This window comes from Lepidochelys kempii, chromosome 8, assembly GCF_965140265.1.
Source record: "Lepidochelys kempii isolate rLepKem1 chromosome 8, rLepKem1.hap2, whole genome shotgun sequence".
In the NCBI taxonomy this organism is placed as follows: Eukaryota; Metazoa; Chordata; order Testudines; family Cheloniidae; genus Lepidochelys; species Lepidochelys kempii.
Window position 1 is genome coordinate 96,269,818 of NC_133263.1, and position 21,631 is coordinate 96,291,448.

General features: G+C 40.9%; 1 protein-coding gene and 1 long non-coding RNA gene across 2 annotated transcripts; one reads left to right on the forward strand and one right to left on the reverse strand.

Annotated features, from left to right (window-relative positions):
- Positions 1 to 3,849: 3,849 nt before the first annotated feature.
- LOC140916264 (uncharacterized) lies at positions 3,850 to 10,722 on the reverse strand. Its single transcript, XM_073357645.1, has 3 exons — positions 10,131 to 10,722; positions 8,205 to 8,310; positions 3,850 to 5,172 (listed from the first exon to the last, which is right to left on the reverse strand). Exons 1-3 carry the CDS (start codon positions 10,395 to 10,397, stop codon positions 4,415 to 4,417), a joined length of 1,131 nt encoding a protein of 376 aa, XP_073213746.1. The 5' UTR covers positions 10,398 to 10,722; the 3' UTR covers positions 3,850 to 4,414.
- On the forward strand, positions 10,168 to 21,571 carry LOC140916266 (uncharacterized). The gene is made up of 2 exons (XR_012160478.1): positions 10,168 to 10,740; positions 16,083 to 21,571. It is a non-coding gene; the product is annotated as an uncharacterized lncRNA (long non-coding RNA).
- The last annotated feature ends 60 nt before the right edge of the window (positions 21,572 to 21,631 follow it).

Consider the following 21,631-nt stretch of genomic DNA (forward strand, 5'->3'; position numbering starts at 1 on the left):
AATACAAAGAGGGATGTGGAATGTGACAACATGGAGGTATAAAGGAAGTCAAACTACTCTGTATAATGCCCTTGAAAGCAATTCAGTTATTCCAAAACAGTAGTTTTCAACCTCTCTTCATTTGCAGATCCCTAAACAATTTTGAATGAAGGTGTGGAGCCCTTTGGAAATCTTAGACATAATCTATGGACTCCCAGGGGTGCACGGAACACTTGTTGAAAACTACTGTTCCAAAACAACAACTTACTGCAGAAGTGGCTGCTAAGTTACTGCTGATATAAGTAGTAGTACCATGCCCTCAGCAGAAGTCTGAATCTTTGTACACAATAACATTACTGGTTTTTAGACTCTGATCAAGCAAAACATTTTAGCATACAAATAATCCCATTGAAGTCAATGGGCCTGCTCATGGGCTTCTGAGTTAAGGACATGATTAATTGGTTTGCTGGATTGAGACCTTGGTGATTTCTAAGCATATTAGTGCCATCTGCAAAGGGCAGGAGTGCATGAGTTCCATGTCAAATTGAAAAAGGTTTAAAAAAAATAGCTCACTGCATATTTACAAATGCCTTTGCCCCGTTTCATACGCTACCATGTTTACCGCAGGGCTATGGAGCTGTCCTAGAAAGATATCCCTGGTTTATTAGCAGCTCTACTGCCAGTTACTACAGACCACAAATATTCTTTCCTGCCTGGATGGCATGTTATGTGTGTTAACTTAGTTAATTCTTGTAGAAGATTTCTACAGATCCATGCCCTTGTGTACATTTACTGCAAAGCATATGGCCCTTATCAATTGTGATCCTAATCTTCATCAGATTACTTGAATTTTGAAAGGTTTTGTGTTCCATTTCTATGATGGGGAACTTTGTATTGTAACATAAGCATCAAGGTCATGGGTCACAAGAACAGTGTTTTCTTTCCAGTCAGCCTGAAACTGACACATTAGATTTATGTTTTGTTCTATTTGTTTTAAGTTGATTACATTTTTAACTCCATTCAGTGGGCTTGGAAAATTTGACAAAACACTCCTGAACTTTTAATCAACTTAAACTTACTTAATGGATGAACACTTCAGTAAAAAAAAAACCCTGAATGTTTATCAAACAGCATGTACACAAAGCACGGCTCTACCAGTGCCTCTTTACGCTGCTTAGTAAGCTGTCTAGGTTCCAGCCTAATTGAACAGTGACTTTGAGAATGGTGGGCTAAAATCTGTGATCCTTAACTGAGAGAAAGTGCTCTGTCAATGGAAGTTTTGTAAGATTAAGAATAAAGGGTAAATTTTTTCAATCCTTAATTTTACTCCAATGTTTTAGATGAATCTTTCATGATAAAGATCAGGACATAATATTTCACTTTTGAAAAAATATTTTGTAAGGATACAAACCTAGCTGCATAACTATGAAAGAAGTTAAGAGAATACTTATTATTAGACATTATTAATCTAAACGGTGTGCTTTTGGGAGCAGGGACTGTCCTTTAGTATACAAGTACACTGCCCACCACTATGCGGCCTGCATCCTGATAGGAGTCTCTGAGCACGAATGATAAATGAGTACAAGGTGCAGACTGTATAATACCAAGTAGTCAAAATCTTATCTCCTCTTTTTGAAAACAAATGGAATTGCTTTCAATTTCAGATGTACTAAGTAACTTGTCTGAACCCAGGAATGGCCTTCTCACATATTTATGAGTTCTTGGATTCACAATATTTCAGAGGGTGCTGCTACTCGCATTTATCTTCTCGGTTGCATTAGATAACAATTGGTGCTCTGGGTCACATTGCCAACCAAGCTATGATTACAACTAGAGTTTCACTGTGTATTGTGCAAGTATTCAGAATTTTCTGCATATCCACATCTGGTGATGTTGGTTGTTTTTTAAGATTCTTATTATTAACTGATATTGTGGTAGCACACAGGAATCCCAGTCATAGCTCAGGGCCCCACTGTGCTAGGCACTGTATAAACACATCAAAGAGATGGTCCCTCCCCACAGAGTTTACTGTCTCTATGACAGCTGTCAAATATTGAAGTTGTCCACAAAATTTTCATGGTAACGCTATCAGCTATTTGCTCCAGCCCAAAGCTTTTGTCATTCCTGGATTCATGTAAAGAATGATTACCTCCATATTTTTCTGCCTTTTAATGCGGGAGCTAAATATTCCCTCTTCATATCCATGGGAGTTTTGGCAGAGTTAGAATCAGGGCCAATAAATGTAAAATTATCAGCACCTAATAAGATACATCATAGTCAAACATTTTGAGCCTGATCCTGTAAACCCTATGTGTGCATAAATCCTATTGAAATCAATAGGACTTCAGATAGGACTGACAGGGCACCACTGAAATCTGTTAACATATTTGAGTGTGTTTGTAAGTGGCATAATATAATGTATTTGAATGATGGTGTAAAACTGGGCCATTTGTATCCAATATAGGCCCTCATATTTTTGTTGGGTTCTTGTGTTCTATTAGCTATCCTGCTGAAAAAAAGATAACTTCCTGATCTTTGAGTGAGATCTTGGCAAAATAAACCTTTGAATTTTGCTGCTTTGCTCAGGGGCTGGTTACTGTTCAAATACAAGATTTCTCATTACATATGGGAAGGATCTGTTCCCCTAGAGAGAACCCCTGTTCTTACCACAGAATTAATCCACCATTTTGACACAAAATGGGGAGCAGAATTTGGGGAGGTCATGAAAGGGGTGTGCAGAGGCCACTGCCACAGGAACCCCATCTGAGATTTTCCTTTGGGGTAGACAACCAGCTATTACGTTATTCCTGAAGTCCTTTGGCCCTGCTTAGTAGGGTGAATAGCAGATTGACTCTATTCCCACTATGTGGCTTAGTGGGAGGATTCACTAGATTCCCTGGTGTCAAGACAAACTGCTCAGGCAGGGCACTGGGGAGAGGAACTTGGCCCTAATGTTGTTCTCATTAAACACTCATATAACTTATTTTTGTGGGTTAATTTAAAATTAATGTAAAACATCACAGCCCTGGAAACCAAAGCTCTTGTGGTCCTTGTCTTCACAAGGGAAATCATGCCTGTTTTTCCACCAGCAGTGCAGCTCCAGTAATGATGGGGTGGGGGTGGGGTGGGGGGACGACCAATCTTTCTAGTGTAGATGCACTCAACTGTGCATAGAACAGGAATAACCCAGTCAATACATGGGCAAGCTTCTCCCTCAAGCTACACTGCAAAAAGCTCATTTTCTTATTAATTGAATGAGATTCTCACATGTGTAATGCTTGAATCCCCTTCCTTAAAAATCCATTTGGATACAAGTCATTTTTTAAACAGAGCTCCCTAGTACCTGCTAGCGGAAGTTCTAGTTAATCAATGGCATAATGTGGCCCTGTGGGAGGAGTGAGTATGAATATCTGAAGCGATTGGCAAGCCTTTTCCTCTCCCCAAGGGCACATCACCCTGTAGCATACTCCCTCCAGTTTGGGACCAAATTCTGCTTGTGAATATCTATTAGGCTGCTATTAGGATGTTAGAGATTTCATCTGTGTGCATAGCAGCTGAGGATGTGGCCCAGAATCTGTCTTGTACAGTCAAGCCAGAGAGTGTACATATTAAATATGATTACATTATTTTGTTTGCTTGAATATTCTGTGAGGTATGCTGAAAACAGAGCAAGTGCTGAATTTTTTTTTTGTATGCATTTTAGGGTTTGATTCACTGGTTATTTAAGCTCACTAAAAATCAATGGGACTCTTTTCAATGGACTTTAGTCCTGGCTTATACCACTGTGACAACTGAATGATACCCTAAATTCTGGAACAATGATGTAACACTGTGCCCTTGTATCATAATACATCAACAAATTAAGCCTTTACAAACTAAGCCCATTTTATTCAAATAAACTGGTTTTCCATTTCCACAAAATGAAATCTTATCACTTTTATTCAGTATACAAAACACACCCATTTACACTGTCTTGCAAAATACATGCACTAACAAGTAATTTTTAAAAAGCCAAAATATTACCCCAATAAGTTTAGCTTAAAATTATAAAATCTACAGTAGTTCTATATATTTTGATATTTTAAATAAAGAAATTAAAACTACGACTATTTTATATACAAACATACATTGTTAGAATAACAGACTCTTAAAAGAATATTACATAGATTCAGAGTGCTGACTGCGAGTAAAGTAAAGAAAAAACATAATATCTTCAACATTGAGCCTGACCTTGCTACTCTCACAAGTAGTCCCATTTGGACTCCAACTAAAGATTGGATGATTGACTTCATTGGGAGCATGATGATCAGACTCAAGTCAATGGGCCTACTCATGTGAGAAAGGGTTAGAGAATCAGGCACTCAGTTGATACACTGAGTCAGTAAGATTTTGTCATTGAATTCCAAAGAAGTAGAACTGGGCTCTGAATACCTGTTTAGACTTTTAACAAGGATTCCACTGAAAATGACAAACTCTGATTTTTAATTTTCATTTCTGAATAACACTCTTGGGATATTCTAGCTAAGTGTTTGAGGTTCTCCTTTGCCACAGAACACTTATATTTCACATGTTGGCTCACATGCTGTTTTTCTGGTATGGAAGGATCATTTTGTAAGATAAAACCTTCTGAGCCAATGCCCTGCTTCTGGTTGGTCACAAAATGTTCTTTACCATTTTCAAAACTTGATTGTGTTTTTATTGCCTTCAATCTCAAATTGCTCTGAAAGGATCCAAGTTCTTTGGATAAAATATTGGCCTGAGCCAGCTCCTTACACACTTGTGCATATTTCTCTGCATTCTTTGAAAAGGTATATTTCTGTAAAAGGTTACTTTCGATTTGACCTGATGTAAAAGTAGTTACATTTGGCAGGAAAAAATCTCTAGTCTGATAAAGCATAGTGCTTGAATGTATCAAAGGAAACCAAACATTTATCAAATTGTGGTTAAAATATGTTGAGTCACAAAGCTGGCTGTGTCCAATCCTAAATGGGTTTGTTTCTGTGCCTGGTAAAAAGTCTTCATTTGGTCTTTGTAGACTTTGAGCTACAGCTAATTCCTTTAGTTCTCTCTGCCTAAGTTCTCTCTCCAGCATTATGCATTCCAGCTCTTTATCTGCAAATGTTCTTCGTTTTCGCATTCTCTCACTCAGGTTAGAAAAGAGGACTTGGGTTTCCTGTGAAGGAGGTTTATACCCTAGGAGAACAAATGAAAAGCTTCCATTAGTACTCTTATCATTATCATCAATTATTTGTACATTACTGTAGTGTACTGTAGGTCCTAGCTAAGATCAGGGCCCCTTTGTGTTAGATGCTGTGCAGACATGTAGTAACAGACATCCCTGGACCCTGCCTGGAAGAGTTTACGGTCTAACTGGACAAGTCAGACAAAGGATGAGAGGGAAAATGCAGAGAAGGAAAGTAACTTGCCCAGGTTCCTAATTCCTAGTCCAGTGCTCTGTCTGGTACACCATGCTGTCCCATAGACTAAGAACTTATCTTAATGGACTAATTGTTTTAGTGCCTCCTAGAAATATTTGTTGAAAGGTTTTTATTAATTTAAAAAACAGTCACATAGATTTGACTTCATTCTTACATGGATCGTGTAAGAGATAACTTGTCTAACCCTCTCACTAGTCTGGACTATCAAAGATGAAAATTAGAAAGTAGAAACATATTTTTGATCATTAGCAGTCATAGAATCATAGAAATTAGGGTTGGAAGAGACCTCAGGAGGTCATCTAGTACAACCCCCTGCTCAAAGCAGGACCAACCCCAACTAAATCATCCCAACCAGGGCTTTGTCAAGCTGGGCCTTAAAAACCTCTAAGGATGGAGATTCCACCACCTCCCGAGGTAACCCATTCTAGTGCTTCACCACAGTCCTAGTGAAATAGTTTTTCCTAATATCCAATGTAGACCTCCCCCACTGCAATTTGAGACCATTGCTTCTTGTTCTGTCATCTGCCACCACTGAGAACAGCCTAGCTCCATCCTCTTTGGAACCCCCCCCTTCAGGTAGTTGAAGGCTGCTATCAAATCCCCCCTCACTCTTCTCTTCTGCAGACTAAATAACCCCAGTTCCCTCAGCCTCTCCTCATAAGTCATGATCCTTGTCCTCTATTTGCAAAACATTTACTAGCAAGGTTAGGATTTTATGTTTAAGTGGAACTACACCTTTGCATTACGATTAAAATTTAAATAACTATTCAGTGCTATAAAATGTACAAGGGGCTTTACAAACATAGGGCCTCAGCATTCTCACTCAGGTCAATGCAGGTAACATAGCTTCTTGCCTGTGGCCCTATTACGTCCATCACTGACAATATCTTAGGAACATAGCAATTATTGTAACAGATCAGACCAGTGCTCTGTATAGTCTAGTATCCTGTCTTTTACAGTGCCCAGGACCATCTGCTTCAGAAGACACTTATAGAATAACATACCCAAAAGGGAAAGTTTCTTCCTAAGTCAAAATGAAAAAATAATGAATTTTTCAGTTCAGGGGCTCAATGAATCCCCCAAAGAAATCCAATCCAATTCAAATCAAAACAATTTAATTTTTTTCATTAAATCAAAAACTCAGATTGTTTTGAATTAACGAAAACTTTTCCCCCCAAGTTTTTTCGTTTCAATTCAACTATTTCAGGTGTCTTCCCTTTTTTTCGTGGTGTATTGTTGTTGGGTTTCTTTTTTAAATGCTATTTCAAATCAGAGTTGAAACAAAACATTTCTACTTTTTCAAAATGAAATGTTGACTTGTTCCAAAAAAATAAATAATTAAATATAATACAACCAAAACTGTCAATTTGATAGTTTTGGGCCCTGAAAAAACCCACATTTTTCTATGAAAGATTTTTTTGAGAATTTCAGCCAGCTCTATGCCTAATCCCCATTCAATTCACACACTTTAAGACTAAAAGGGACCATTATGATATTCTAATTTGACCTGCATAACACAGGCCATAGAATTTCACCTCATTAATTCCTTCATCAAGCCAAGTACAATGTGGTTGAACTAGGGCATATCTTTTTAGATACATTCAGTCTTGATTTAAAGATTTCAAATGACTGAATCCATGACACCCCTTGCTAGTCTTTTCTAATGTTCGATTGCCCATACTGTCAAAATTTTGCACTTTTGTCCTTGTCTACACATATCTGCACCCGTTTAAACTGGACAGGGCACTTGTTTTGGTTTAATAGTAACATGTTTAATTTTAGCTTAAATCTGTTCCTCAACTGAAATATGGGGATGTACTCTACCTTGAGACAGAGAGCATCCTTCTTGGAAATTCCAAAGGCCAACTGTTAGAGAGGCTATTTTGGGATGGCTATAGGGTGACCAGATGACAAGAACAAAATATTGGGACACATGGGGGGGCAGCCACAGGCTCACACCCGCCTGCCCCCTCCCAGGGCCAGCTCTAGGTTTTTTGCCACCCCAAGGTTTAAAAAAAAAAAAAAAAAAAAAAAAGCCGGAGTGCTGCCAAAGCAAAATATCGGGACAAATGCCGACCCAACCATACATCGGTCGGGACGTGGGACAAACAACTATCGGGAAGTCTGGTCACCCTAGATGGACAGTGTCACAAAAGGAGAATGTAGAAGTGTAATGCAACCATTGATGACAATGGGGCTGGTGGGTGTTCAGCACTTGAAAACCTGGCTACTTGTTTAGGTAGCTAAATACAGATTTACTGTAGGAGCCTAACTAGTGTACTATACTCATATGTTCAGTAGGTCATCTGGCTTTCACATTTGCAGGAGTAGTGAAGAAATACAACAGAATTTAATCAAATATCAAACTACAGATTATTTAACTGGGGACACAGCAGCCATGTAATTTTTTAAAATTTTTGTGAGTTGTATCATTAAGGGCCAGATTGCTGAGTATCTATCTTACACTACAGGCCGCCTCTCTGAAGTAGGGTACTACTCTACATGAGTAAGTATCACAATCTAGTCCTAAATAAGTGTGCTAAAATTAAAATCAACATATCCCTGTCATATTGATTTAGTGTAAATAAAACAGATATAGAAAGGACTTTGTGTTGATGTGCATTTGTTTAAAAAAAAAAAAAAAATCCTGATTCAGCAACATGCTTAACTACATGTCTAACTTTAAACACAAGAGCAGTCCTGTGGAATTCAATGGGACTACTCAGATGCTTCAAGTTAGGCATAAGTATCTTGCCAAGTTGAGGCCATAGATAGACAGATCCTTACCTGCCAGTATGCTTTTGGCCCAGGTGCTGGTATTCTTGGGATAGTGCTGATAGTTTAATCTGCAACTGGTTGATAGCAGAGAATGTTCATCTTCATCTTTCTTAACCTGTGCCGAGTCATGGAAAGAGAAAATAAGATAAACCATGCAATCCATTTTAGGCCATGTCTATACTTTGGGTGCCACAGCGACATGGCTATGCCATTGTAGCTATACTGCACACCCCCTAATGCAGACTACAGCAATGGAAGGGGTTTTTCCATGGCTGTAGGAACTACAGTACCATTAGTGATTGTAGCTAGGTTGAGGGAAACATTCTTCCATCAACCTAGCTGTGCCTACAGCAGAGGCTAGATTGGGCTAGCTACTTCAGTCTGTAGTGTGGATTTTTCACACCCCTGAGCATCATAGCCATATTGAACTAAGTTTTAAGTGTTGATTGAGGGCTTATGTTTTCATTACTAAGATACTACTAAAGTCAGTATAGCAAGAATACTGAAAGTATTTTGAAGTGCAGGGGAAAACATCACTCCAAATGATGAAAAAAATATTAGGATCCTATTTTGTGAATACTGAGTATGCATTCAACCTTGTTAAATGTAATGCTCGTTAGAGATCGGTTTGGAAACTTAATCTAGCTACCTGAATAAACACTCGTTCTGTTGCCAATTTAAGAAAGGGAAATAACTTTTGTCCATTACTCCATCTTCCTTTACCCCACTAAGGAATTACAACAGGATTCTGCAAATAAAAAGCAGACTTGCTACTGCACCATGATTTCATCCAACAGGAGATTGTTCAGAACATCACAATCTACATTTCCTTTTCCTAGAGGATTGCCAGTTCTTTTGGAAAACGCTCGTCAGGCTGGCCTATTGGTACTTACCTCAGTCCTTTAATATTAGGATAATTACAGAGGAACTGAGACTTCAACCCTGAATTGTTTGGGGCTGCAGTCTAATTCTACAGAAATAATGCATTAACAGTACTATTTTTATATACACACAGCAGCATTAAAGGGTCCTGATCCTACAGTTCATACTGAATACCCTGAGACGAGGTGGGTGAGGTAATATCTTTTATTGGACCAACTTCTGTTGATAATAGAGACAAGCTTTTGAGCTTAACCCAGAGCTCCATTTTCTTGAAGCCTAAGTAAAGCAATTTCATAGTAAGAAATACCTACACCAAGATGTTTAAGAACAAAAGTCTAAGGGAAAGATAATGATACTTTGTAAAGTCCTTTGTGATCTACGGATGAAAAGTGCTATGTAAGAACTAAGTATTTCATAATACATTTAGGTTCTGACATCCATATTTGGGCATCTAAGTACCTGGATCCGTTATCAAGAGTGCTGAACACCCACTGACGTCAGTGGAGTTGGTGGGTGTTTGGCACTTGAAAACCTGGCTACGTGTTCAGGTAGCTAAATACGGATTTATGGTAGGAGCTGAAGTAGTGTATTATATGTTGAGCATTTATCCAGTTTTCAAATTTGCAGGAACATTTAACAAATCCAATAAAATGTTAATTAACCTCTATCATCCTAAAATGTAGTAAAGCTTCCGCCAGGGCCCCCAGGGCAAGGCTGTACAAAACCGAACCAAGCAGGGGCCAGGGGTACAGCTACTGCTAATGCAATGCTAACTCTTACCCAGTGCGTTTCATCCAGCGAACTCAAACCCCTTTACACAGGAGGGCAGCACCATTATCTATCCCCATTTTACAGAGAGGGAAACTGAGGCACACCGGGCCCGTGGCTAAGCCAGGAACAGAACCCAGCTCGCCTGAGTCCTTTAACAGAACAACTCTCAATACCACATTTACCTCACCAGGTGGGAGACTTACCCCCCCCCTCCCGGACACTACCCCTCCCCCCGCCACTGCAGCCCTGCCTCGGCGGCGCGCGGGGCCGCCCCGGGCTCACCTGGCCGGCGCGCTGCTGCCGCCGCAGAGCCACCTGCGCGGCCGTCACGCGCTGCCGCTCCAGCACCAGGCGGCAGGCGGCGCAGGCGCAGTCCCGCCACCGGCACAGCCGCTTGTGGCCCTTCAGGCCGGACACCACGCCGTGGTTCCTGCAGCGCGCGCACTTGGGCACCCGGCACGAGCGCCGGCCCGCGGCCGCGAGCGGGGGGGGCGGCGGCGGCGCCGGGGAGCCGCTGCGCCGCCCTTTCTCCAGCTCCCCGGGCGGCATCCGGCTCGCCGCGGCAGCCCCAGCCGGCGGAGCGCAGGGGCGGCGAGTCCCCTGCCCGGGCTGGCCCAGGCACTAACTTCAGCGGGATGGGGCGTCCCCTCTACAGCCGGGCCGGCATTGGCGCCGCCTGCTCCTTGAGCTTCCCGCGGCTCCGGCCATGCCCCCAGCTCAGCCCAGCCTTTAATGACGGGCCAGGCGGGCCCGCGCTAGGCCTTGACGTCAGCGGCCTCCCCCTCCGAGGCAAGGGGGGCGGGCGGCAGTGCCTCCCTCGGGGCAGGGAGCCCTCAGCCCGGCCCCTTGGCAGGCACCTGCAGCCCCCCCTCCGCTGCCTTAGCCGCGCCAGGTAGGTGAGCTGGTCGCATGTATTGGACCAACTTCTGTGGGTGAGCAAGACCAGCTTTGCAGCTGCCCAGAGCGCTGCTTCAGGTCTGGGAAACTACCTCAGAGGGTCACTGCGCAATACAAGATTTGAGCAAATTGTTTCGCAAAAGTAGGGCCCATTGGTTCTAGTCATGGGGTGGTGGGGGGGGGGAAGAGAGGGGAGGGGAAAAGGTAACTGGGGGTGGGGGTTGTTAGTGGGTTTATAGATCGTTGCAATAAGAGGTAAGCCCAGTGTTTCTATTCAGTCCATGGTTTGTAGTGTCTAGCACAGTTTCTTTAAACTCCCAGGCCCGTCTCTTGAAAGTGTTGTGCAGGTTGTCTTTGAAGGTGAGGACTGATTGGTCTGATACAGAGTGATGGCTGTGTGAAAAGTGTTCTCCCACAGGCGATGTGGTGTTTTTATCACATTTCCCTTCTTTGTCAACTCCCCAGAGTACATTGACAGCTCCAAGATTCAGCTCTTTCCTGCTTGGAAAGAGGAAGGGCTCAGTTCTTAACTGTCTTCCAAAACCTAGGAATCCCCTCCTGTTGGAACACAGGCTCCCTGCCCTCTGTAGGTGCCACAGCACACTTGATTTTTATTACCACCTGCCTGCTGTTACAGTATAAATCAGCAGTATTAGGATTGAGTAAAATAGGCTGATTTGTTCCTTCTTTCCAAGAATATGAGCAACTATTTTTATAGTTTTTTAGACAAAGGCATTGGAGTGTAATAGTAAACTCCCTGATGAGAACCTAGAAGTTCAGAACAGTTAGTTAAAATCCAAATAAAGTTAGAAACTTGGGCAAAGCAGGAGCATTCTAAGCAACTTCCCCCCCCCCCCCCCCTTCTCCAACAAATGTCTCCTTCAGCTGGCCACCTAACAGAACAAATCTGTCTAGATGAAAGGCTGGCTTGTGGTCAGCCTAGCTGAGAGTCTGAAATGTAGTACATTCAGCGGTGTTTTGAGATTGATCAAGCTGTGCGTCTATGTTTGCATTGTTGAAGAAGAGATCTGTGTAGATCAAAAGCTTGTCTCTTTCACCAACAGAAATTGGTTCTATAAAGGATATTGCCTCTCCCACCTTGTCATCTGAGACTTAGATCTTTTTAATTCCTCAGTCATCTTTCAGCTGGCCAGATCCAGCTGCACACACATCTTTACACGTTACATTTTGCTGTGTGTGAGAGAGGTGTGGTGTGAGCACAGAAGTGGGAGCCAGTTGTCCAGTTTTTAACTCCAGGCGTGACAGTGTCTCCATGTGTGATGTGCAAATCATTTAATCCCCATGCTTCCATTTTTCTATGGGCCAATGGAGATTATACATTTAACATGGGGGGCTGTGAGAATTAATAGCCCGTGTTTTAAAAAGTAACTAGTAATTTTCAGTGCCACAATTTTTTAGGTTTCAGAGTGGTAGCCGTGTTAGTCTGTATCAGCAAAAAGAACGAGGAGTACTTGTGGCACTTTAGAGACTAACAAATTTGTTTGAGCATATCTGTTAGTCTCTAAGGTGCCACAAGTACTCCCCGTTCTTTTTACAATTTTTTAGGTTTCCAATTTGAAACACCGTTTGAAGGGGGTCTGATTTTCAGAACGTGGATGCTTAGCAATTTCTGTTTATGGTACTATAATGTCACATACCCTACACGAGAAAGATCTGCTAAAATTTCAAGATGGACTTTCAGGGCTGTCTAAATTACACTAGAGACTGCAGGCCAGCTCAGGATTGGAAATGCACAAAGCTGCTTTAAAGCTACCAGAGCCCCCCACCTCCACTCCCTGGGTTATGAGCTCTGAGGTGCCCCTCTTAAAGGATGGAGAGGAGTTATTTGATGTAATGCACTGGTGTAACTAGGAGCAGTGGGATAGAATTAAGAAAAGAAAAAGAAAAAGAGCTTGAGTATATCAGAAAAAGGCTCCTGACTATGAGTTTGTAATGGGGAATATCGTCTCCTGAGTTCCAACAGATATGCTGGAAGTCCCAACACATGGGATTTTTAAAACTATACAGAACAAAACACTGAACAATATACAGGAAACAAACCTGCATTGGTAAGCAGATGGATTGGATGACTAGTAGGGTAAATAGGTCTTTTCCATCTCTAACTTTTATGAAAGTATGCTGCACTATGACTTGTGACAGGTTTCAGAGTAACACCCGTGTTAGTCTGTATTCGCAAAAAGAAAAGGAGTACTTGTGGCACCTTAGAGACTAACCAATTTATTTGAGCATAAGCTTTCGTGAGCCACAGCTCAAGTGAGCTGTGGCTCACGAAAGCTTATGCTCAAATAAATTGGTTAGTCTCTAAGGTGCCACAAGTACTCCTTTTCTTTTTATGACTTGTGACTTTCCCCAAAGTTAAACAAAATGTCCCTTGTTGCTCATTTTCTTACACAGTATGCTGTCATATACTAACATATCTGCTGTCAAGACCCATCTGTGCCATATTTTGCAATTTACTTTATGTACATATATGATTTTCCCCCTCCCACATCCCTACTTATAATATCCCTTTTGGACAGGCACAGTCATTTGTTTTCTTATAGCCCTTGGCACTAAGGCTGTGCTCACCTGGAGAGAGCCAGACTGGAAGTTAAGACTAAGAACAGGAAGGATTTTTTACTCTGAAGGAGTAGTGTAGTAGGGTAATAATACTGTCATTAAATCAAAATGGCACCAGTGATAAAGAATCTAAGTCAGAAAGTTTAAGGAAGTTGAAATTATTCTCACTGGAAAACGACTCCAAGATGTCCTAAGAAGCAAATTCTGCTCTCAGTCTACCCAATTATAACCAGAATAACTCCAGAATTTGGAGACTATCCAAGCATATTTAGTTACACTGGGGTAACTAAGATAAGAAGGTGGCATGATTCCCCCATTTAAATTTTCAAAACAAGAACCTTTGTGCTTTCTGCCATGCTGCACTTCACACCCCATAAATATTTAAAACCCTGCTTCACTACTCTGGTACCCAAGCGAGCTAGATTAAAAATAGCTTGGGTATGTCTACTAAACTGCAGTCACACCCTGTGTTTGCAGTGTGTAGACATACCCATAGTCCCACTGAAACCAGTATAGTTGCTTGTGTGAGTCATGTGCTCAGCCAGGTGAGGGAGAGTTCCACCGTGTGGCCTTATGTGATGAAATCATTGCTCTAATGAAGGACTATGGTGAACTAAGATGTTTAGTGATGCTCTGATTTTAAGAAAAGATTCCACAAGACCTTCCCTTAAGTTTGGATCCCTCTCAAAACATTTTGGCAGACACAACACTGGCATAGCTCTGTGACTAATGCTAACATTGCAGTAGTTAAAATACTTTCTGAAAAATAGGAAAACCAGAGAGATTTGCCTATGAAGAATGATTTAATTAAAGTTTTCGGTGTTCCAAAGTAGGTATTTTTCAGTCATTATAAATAGTTCAGTCATTTAAATTATTTTTTTAAAGGGGAGGTAGAAATTTTTCCAGCAAACTGTTGACTTCATTGGTCAGCAATTAAATAGTTCTTCAGTTAGCTGGATTACTGTTCAAAATTAACTACTCATTAATGTGGAAAAAACAGGTATATTCTTCCTGGGCTTTCTATAGTCTGCATCTAATTCCAAGAAGAGGAAGAAACCTACATTCTGAGTCTATTTTTTCTTTAAATTGGAAAGAGTTAATGTTCCCCCATTCTAGGCACTGTCATCTGAAAGCATGCCGTAGTCCAGAAGCAAAACTGACACTGCAGAATGTTAACATCTTGCAGTCTACTCTTAATACATGGCACTTAAACAGTGATAAATGATTTTTACATATGTTTGCTGAATGCAAATACTATTCCCCTTTTTGGAAACCGTTAGGTTGTTTTTCTTACCCCAAAGCTCCTACAGAAAATGCAGAAGCAAATTTACGATATTCTGAGCTTTTGGACAATGTCACAGACACCTTTGTACAAAACTTGGAGCCCAGTCTTGCATAGCTTAAACTCATATCAATTGCCTTTATACTCTTACAAGTTGTTCCAGAGAAAGCAATGGGACTACTTGTGTGAGTAAGGTTTGAAGCATCAAGGCTGTAATTTTAACTTATCTCCCACAGTATGTAAACAATCATTAGCATTTCATTCATTACAGAATGACAGTGGTTTGTAGCAGAGAATGAAACATGTCAAATGTTAAGAGCCACATCTTCAAAAGTGCAGGTACAGAAATGTGCACACAATGGAAGATTTGATCCTAAAAATGCATAGAAACATAATGATCCTGAAAGTGTGTTTCATGCCCGCAATTCCCACTGCGGTCCATGGTAGCTTTGCTTGCGGAAGGATTGCAGGTGCTGTGCCATAGATTAAAAAAATTTAAGTTCTGTTAACTTGACCAGCATTTGTGCAGTTTCAGCTCCAACATAAACCAATAAAAATCATAGAATTATTTGGATTGGAAGGGCCTTCTAGTGATTTGTCTTGTCCAAACCATTCCATCCTGCTGAAACTGGTTTCATTATTCCTAGCAGTGGATTAATTTTAAAAAAAAAATCAGAAGAAAACTTGTTTATATTAAATTTGGAATTGCAGTGATTTGGCGAGGAACCTTTTAAACCTACTGTGTTAAAATACCAATTACAATGAGCTTTTCTTTCTTTGGTTAAAAGAGGGTCAGGTGAGGGTAAAATGGAAGGCAGAACCAATGCCATGACATCTCCAGATAATTCCCATTGTCAGCTAAAGAGTCATTCACTGTGGATCTCTTACCAATTTACCCTGATTTTTAGTATAATAGTGAGCACAAAGGAAATGCTGAATAAATTTCCTGAAAGTGTGGAAAAACTAAATGTGTTTTCTCAGATAACACAAAAGCAATTGGTAGGATTGTGTACAAATGTTTCCTAAATAAAATATGTGTGTTAAGTAGTTCTCCTTTGGGATGAGACTAAGCATGAGAAATGTCAGCACCAGGAGGTAAGCTTTCCAAAAATTAAGTGGTTTAGAACGAAAGAGTCTTGTCAACAAATAACCTCACTGTGAATGAATGGAAGGGAATAAAAATAAAGGTAAATAAGAGCATAGTACCACTCCCACAGATACACCTGTGTAAACTCCCATGGACTCAATAGAAGCAGGTTCAAGCCCCATGTGGCAAGATTGCTAACATATCCAGAATGTGTATTGGGTCATATTTTATGTGCAGGTATATGGGTGCAATCTCCATTGATTTCAGTGGAAATAGCACCCTACTAAGTGCCAGGAGAATTTGGCCCATTTTATTTAAAAATTTTTTATCTACCATACACTTAACTGTCTCTCCAACTGAGACTGTCTCTATTGACTTTCTTCTCCAGCCTCCTGTCTGGTGATGAGATCACTATGAGTCTGGTGGGGAGCCATTCTGAGCAGTCCAACCTGCATGGCTGTGACCTGGAATGAGCTACAGCAGATACTGGGAAAAATTAATGGAAATTCTTCTCTTCTTGGACTACTTGGAGGAAGCTCTAATCAACAGCTTCCCAAATCATGGTCAGCAGGACACTTGCTGTTGGTCTACAGAAAGCTGGCTGGTCACATAAATGGCTTAGTTCCTTTTTAGATTTTTTTTCTAATGGAAATTTATCTAAGGGCCTGATTCAAAGTCTACTGAAGTCAAATGAATGATTCAAGCTGACTTCATTGTGATTTAGATCAGGGCTAAGTGTTTTTTTTCAGGCTTGGAGTTCAAAAGCCAGGATGGTGCTACATTTCTGAAAGACAAGAGTTTGCTCATATTAATGCCTCATTATACCTGTTCCATAGTACCACAGGGGGTGGGGGCGGGGAAATCATTCTGTGTGATTTCCCCCACCCAAATGAAGCAAAGAAGAGTAGGCAGCCATGACAAAAGTTTCTCCTTGACAAGCGTACCAGAGCCAGTGTTGTAAATCTCCAGTGACAGTGCTTTGCAGTCATTGAATGAAATGTGCTGCAGTCTATCTTGCTTCTGTGTTTTAAAGAGTGAAATACAACATGGAGGGTGGATTATGAAAAATATTTGTAACAATGCTTAAAACTGTATTCTACACTGTTTGTATGTTGTCACTCCTTAATATAGCCTTTAATCTTAATGTAAAAACTATAGATGACCTTGTTTTATGGGTGTTATTGGCAATTCTAATCAGATGGCCTGATTTTCAAAAGAACTCAGCTCTCATGTAGATTCTTAAAAGAAATGTCCAGATTTTCAGAAGTCCTCAGCATGCAGCAGTTCCAGTTGTTGTGCTGGGTACTCAGATCTTTTGAAAATCTGGCCAATATTGTGCAGTACAGCAAGTTATTCATTATAGGAAAACAAGTTTTTACCTTTTCCTCTTGGCAATTCAAAATAATGCTGTCTCCATTTGTAGCTCCCCAAACACCTTCCATGAGTGCTATAAACCATTTGAACTGTTATTTTACTACATTTTTAAAAAGTAAAGTGATTTTGCAGTTGAATTTAGTTCCTTTAAAGCTCTCATTTAGCAAAAGATTGTTAGCACATATACCAAACAGAAGAAATGGAAGACTGTTTATCTTGCCTTCTTATTTTTCACTTCTATAATAGCATTCAAAGACTGCAGAAGCAACATTTCCAAGACTAAATAGCATTGTAGGCTGGTTTGTTATATAGAATTGTTCTTTGGAACGTTTAAAAGTTGCCTAGAGTAATTATTTATAAATGTACAAGGTTCAAAACTTAAGTACAGAACAAAACATTTTAATGTATCGTGTTTAATTATGCAAAATCAATTCAAACACTAACAACTGATCTACTCACTACAAAACACATTTTCTTGAGAAAGTACAGAAAGAGGAATGCTCCATTCACTATTATTCAAACATTATTGTCCATCGATGATGATACGTTCTGGTTTAGCTGATTTATTATTGAAACTGGTGTTTTGCCCTAGTTACTTTATAACTAGTTGGCTAGCTGATCTCTCCACATTTTATGTAGTTCACCGTGCAATTCCAATCCATTTATATTGGGCAACCCATACACCCCCTTAAATCAAATCTGGTGGCCAGCTTCCACTGTGTGGGCTCCCAGCATAGTGTGTTTCCCTGGAACTGATGTACAGGGTGTCTCGGGCACACAAAATCCTGGAGGTTGAGCGACCAGACTTTACTATGTGCCATCATGCTCACAATTTAAAGTGAATGTGCCCTGTAAAGGCAGCAGGGCCTCGAGTTCATCTGGAAGGTGATGAGGGGGCCCTGGATATCAGTATAGAAGATCAGACCCTCCCCAAAACTATTTCCACTGCCTCACTGACAAGTCCCCCTAACCTATTACGCTTCCAAAGCCCACCTGAACTCCAGTGTATCAAGCCCTGACTCTGCTACATGTATCAGCTGCCAAAACCTTCCTCTCCCCATCACCCAATTTTCAGGCACTAAATCTCATCACTTAACTGTTCCACAATATTCAGAACCAGCTTTTTGTGGTAGCAAACAGATCTACAAACAATGTCCCTTTGAACAATGCCTTAAACATAAAAGGGCTAGATTGAGCCTTTATGCTCAGCCCCCAACCATGGGGTGTCACTAAGGGCTAGTCTCCTGCACTGCGTCTGGTGAAGGTGCTCTGTGCTGACGGGAGAGAGCTCTCCCATCAGCATAATAAAACCACCTCCGCGAGCAGCAGTAGTGATGTCGGCAGGAGAAGTTCTCCTGCGACACAGCCCTGTCTACGCTGGCACTTACATCGGTATAATGTACAGTTGCTCAGGGGAATGGCTTATTCACACCCCTGAGCAACATAAGTTTATACCAACATAACCTGTAGTGTAGACAAGCCCCAAGAGAAGCCTCAGGGAAGGAACTGTACCTTGAAGTCACAATTCCTCCCCTCATCTCCACTTGCTCCAGAAGGGAGTAATTTACTGTAACCCTGGGAAAGCTTTGCCAGTTGGTAAGGTAGGAGCCAGTGGAGCAATGGCAGCCCTGGGGCTGTACGCAGCAAGGGAGCCAGAACTGTGTTTATAGTAGCCCTAATGCAACTGTGAAGTGATGTAGGGGACTTCCCTCTTCTGCCCTGTGTGGTTGCATTAGGGCTAGTGTCAATCTAGCCCAAGATTAACTAATGATATTCTCTCTGAGAGAGAGTGCTGCATGCTCCGCAGCTGTTCCCTAGTACACGTACATACATTTAGTGTTTAGAATACGTGGCATGGTCTCCATTGGTTTCTTCCTGAGGAGATGGCTGGCTGCATTCACAGATCACCCCAGAATCCCGGCTATCAGTGGTGCCAGCTAAAACAAAAGCAGAATATAACACTGTATTGCTTTTTAAAATTGCACTTAAATTGACATTACATCCAATAGAACTCAAAATTTTTAGCTGTGAATGCTCAATATAAAATAACTTTAGTTAATCCAAACCAGTTTTTCCCTCAACCAAGTCAAAGGCACTTGAGATCATGAGGACTATGACTGTCTAGGTCATGGTTCATATTTCAAACACCAGCTGATTTTGCTGCAGCCAGGTCTAAAGAAGTGCAGCGAGACTGTTTTAAAATGGCAAAGGGCATGAATTTCCCTCTTGGCAAGTATTTTAGGAATTTAAGCGCATATGAAAACAGGATTGTAATGCGAGCTGTTTTACAGCCTTGATGACAGTGAGCCTTATCGCATGCCTACTATATACACTTTTTCAATTCTGAAGGTGCAAAAGCCTTGACTGAATAAACAGAACATGAAACAGAAGGAAATAAGTAGGAGACCTCAGTCCTTAATTCATAATGTTGACTTGCTAGTTTGTATTTAAAGCTCTCTCCTTTTCCCACATAAGACAATTCTTTCTTCGGCTGTGGCTTCACTAGAGAGCTTATAGCAGCGCAGTTGTAAACTCTCTAGTGTAGCTGCTCTAAGAAGAAGGGAGAGAGCACTTCCATCAACTTAATTAATCCATCCCCAATAAGTGGCTCTTCCGCCAACACAGCACTGTTCTTTAAAGAAAAAAAAACCTGTTAACGGCTTCTGCCCTCAGATACTACTCAGCACGAGCATTGGTGGGCAAATTGGGAAAGTTAGCAAGAGTTACAGCGTAGTATCTCTTATGTCAAAAGAATTACTGTGATATTAAATTTTATAATAACATAGTATATATTACAAGTCACCATTATAAAACCTGACTTAGGAATGAATACAGACTGTGGTCATTTAGCTGGAAGGCCTATGATTCAAGACTTTCCAGCAGCTGTTGTTAGCCGAGGAGAAGCCTTTTCTGCTATGATGTTTGTAGCTCCCTTTGTCTTGGAATTTCCATCAGGCCAGAGGCTCAGTGGCATATTTTTTTCCTGCCATACTTTTCTGTATCAATTTTCTCCTAATTACTTTGCCAAAGACTACAGGAGGAGCCCCTGTCACCTTGACTGCCCCAGTTTGACCTGAGTCCAGCAGATCCCTTTGGACAAATGATCTAACAAAGTAAGTTTGAACTTGACAAGATCCCTATGGGTCTGTCTGCTCTGATTTTCAGAGGGTTTTGCACTTTGTTTCTTCACTATTTATTAGTCTTTCACCGGATTTGAAACCAGAACAAAATGCATCTTGAAAAATGGGATCAAACACTGTTTAGTTTCACTGTAGCCCCTTTTCACTGTAGCCCCTCTCATTCTGTATCTTCTGCTGAAATGCTATTTTGTAACCTACAGAAATAATCCCTCACTGATTCACCGTTGATAGTCCTACTCCCCCTGAAGCTGAAGTACAATGTGGCTGAGTCAATTTTCCCTATATCCCTCACCCTGAAAGAAAAAGCCACAAAGAAGTGCTAAATGAGGACACTGGCCCTTTAAGATAAATACCAGGAAGTCCTGTACTTAGAATCAAATTCTACTGTCAGGTACATGTTGGGGTGTCCCACTGATTTCAATGTGAGCTCCAGGCAGGTAGCTGAGTGCAGAATTTCTGACTATTCAGGCTGGCTTCTAACTGGAACTCTAGGAAAGTTTGATTCAAGAGCTGACCTTTATGGCTTAGGCTATCCCTGAAACTGGCCTGAGCCGGAATTTCTAATCCAACAAATACCCCCAAACCCAGGAAAAGTTTGAAACCAAACCTCGCTCTCTGGGTCCATCTCTGTCTCTAATGATTGATTCAAATGAAATAATGTTGACGATTACAGTAAAAATCCTCACAAACTCTCAACTGTCCCACATGCTATGACTAGCCACAATCACTATTATTTGATGCAATGAAGATGATGTACTCTTCTGTTTACTCCTCACCTCTACTCAAGAGATACTGGACTTTTCCCAATAGGTGTAAGAAAGGGATATTATTTGTAAATCATCTGTCACAAGAACACGGCATTTAATCAGATTCTCATTTTTCTCTAATAAGCCAAGCATTGAAATATAGAAGTGCACATACAAATATTTTGAACTAGAGCTTGACATAACCCAAGTGCTTCATTCTATTGATACTGGTGATTTATTCTTTGAGCAGTTCTTCCCTCTTGTGGCCACAAATGGCTGTATTTGGATAGAAACCTTGTCCGAAATTTAAAAAAATCATTACAGACATACCTGCCATGCCCCAAATGTGGGATGCAACATGTGACAAAGACCCAAACTGAGGAATATAAAAAATTATTCAAGCAGAAAATGTAAATTGCTGTGGGATATAGCCCTTTGGTGTGCACAACTTTCTGTGATCTCAGTTTCTGAAGAAATTATTGTGACTGATGTACATCATTTTCAACTACAACGGTGAGAGGCCACTGTATTTGTGTGGAATGTATGCCACTTTGGGATGAAAATTAGAGCCATTGGAGAGGTTTTATTACAGATAATAAAGGTCAAATTCTGCTGTCCTTCCAGGCACAAAATTCCTGTTGATTTTAGTGGGCCATGATATAGTCAGTAAGGGAGGT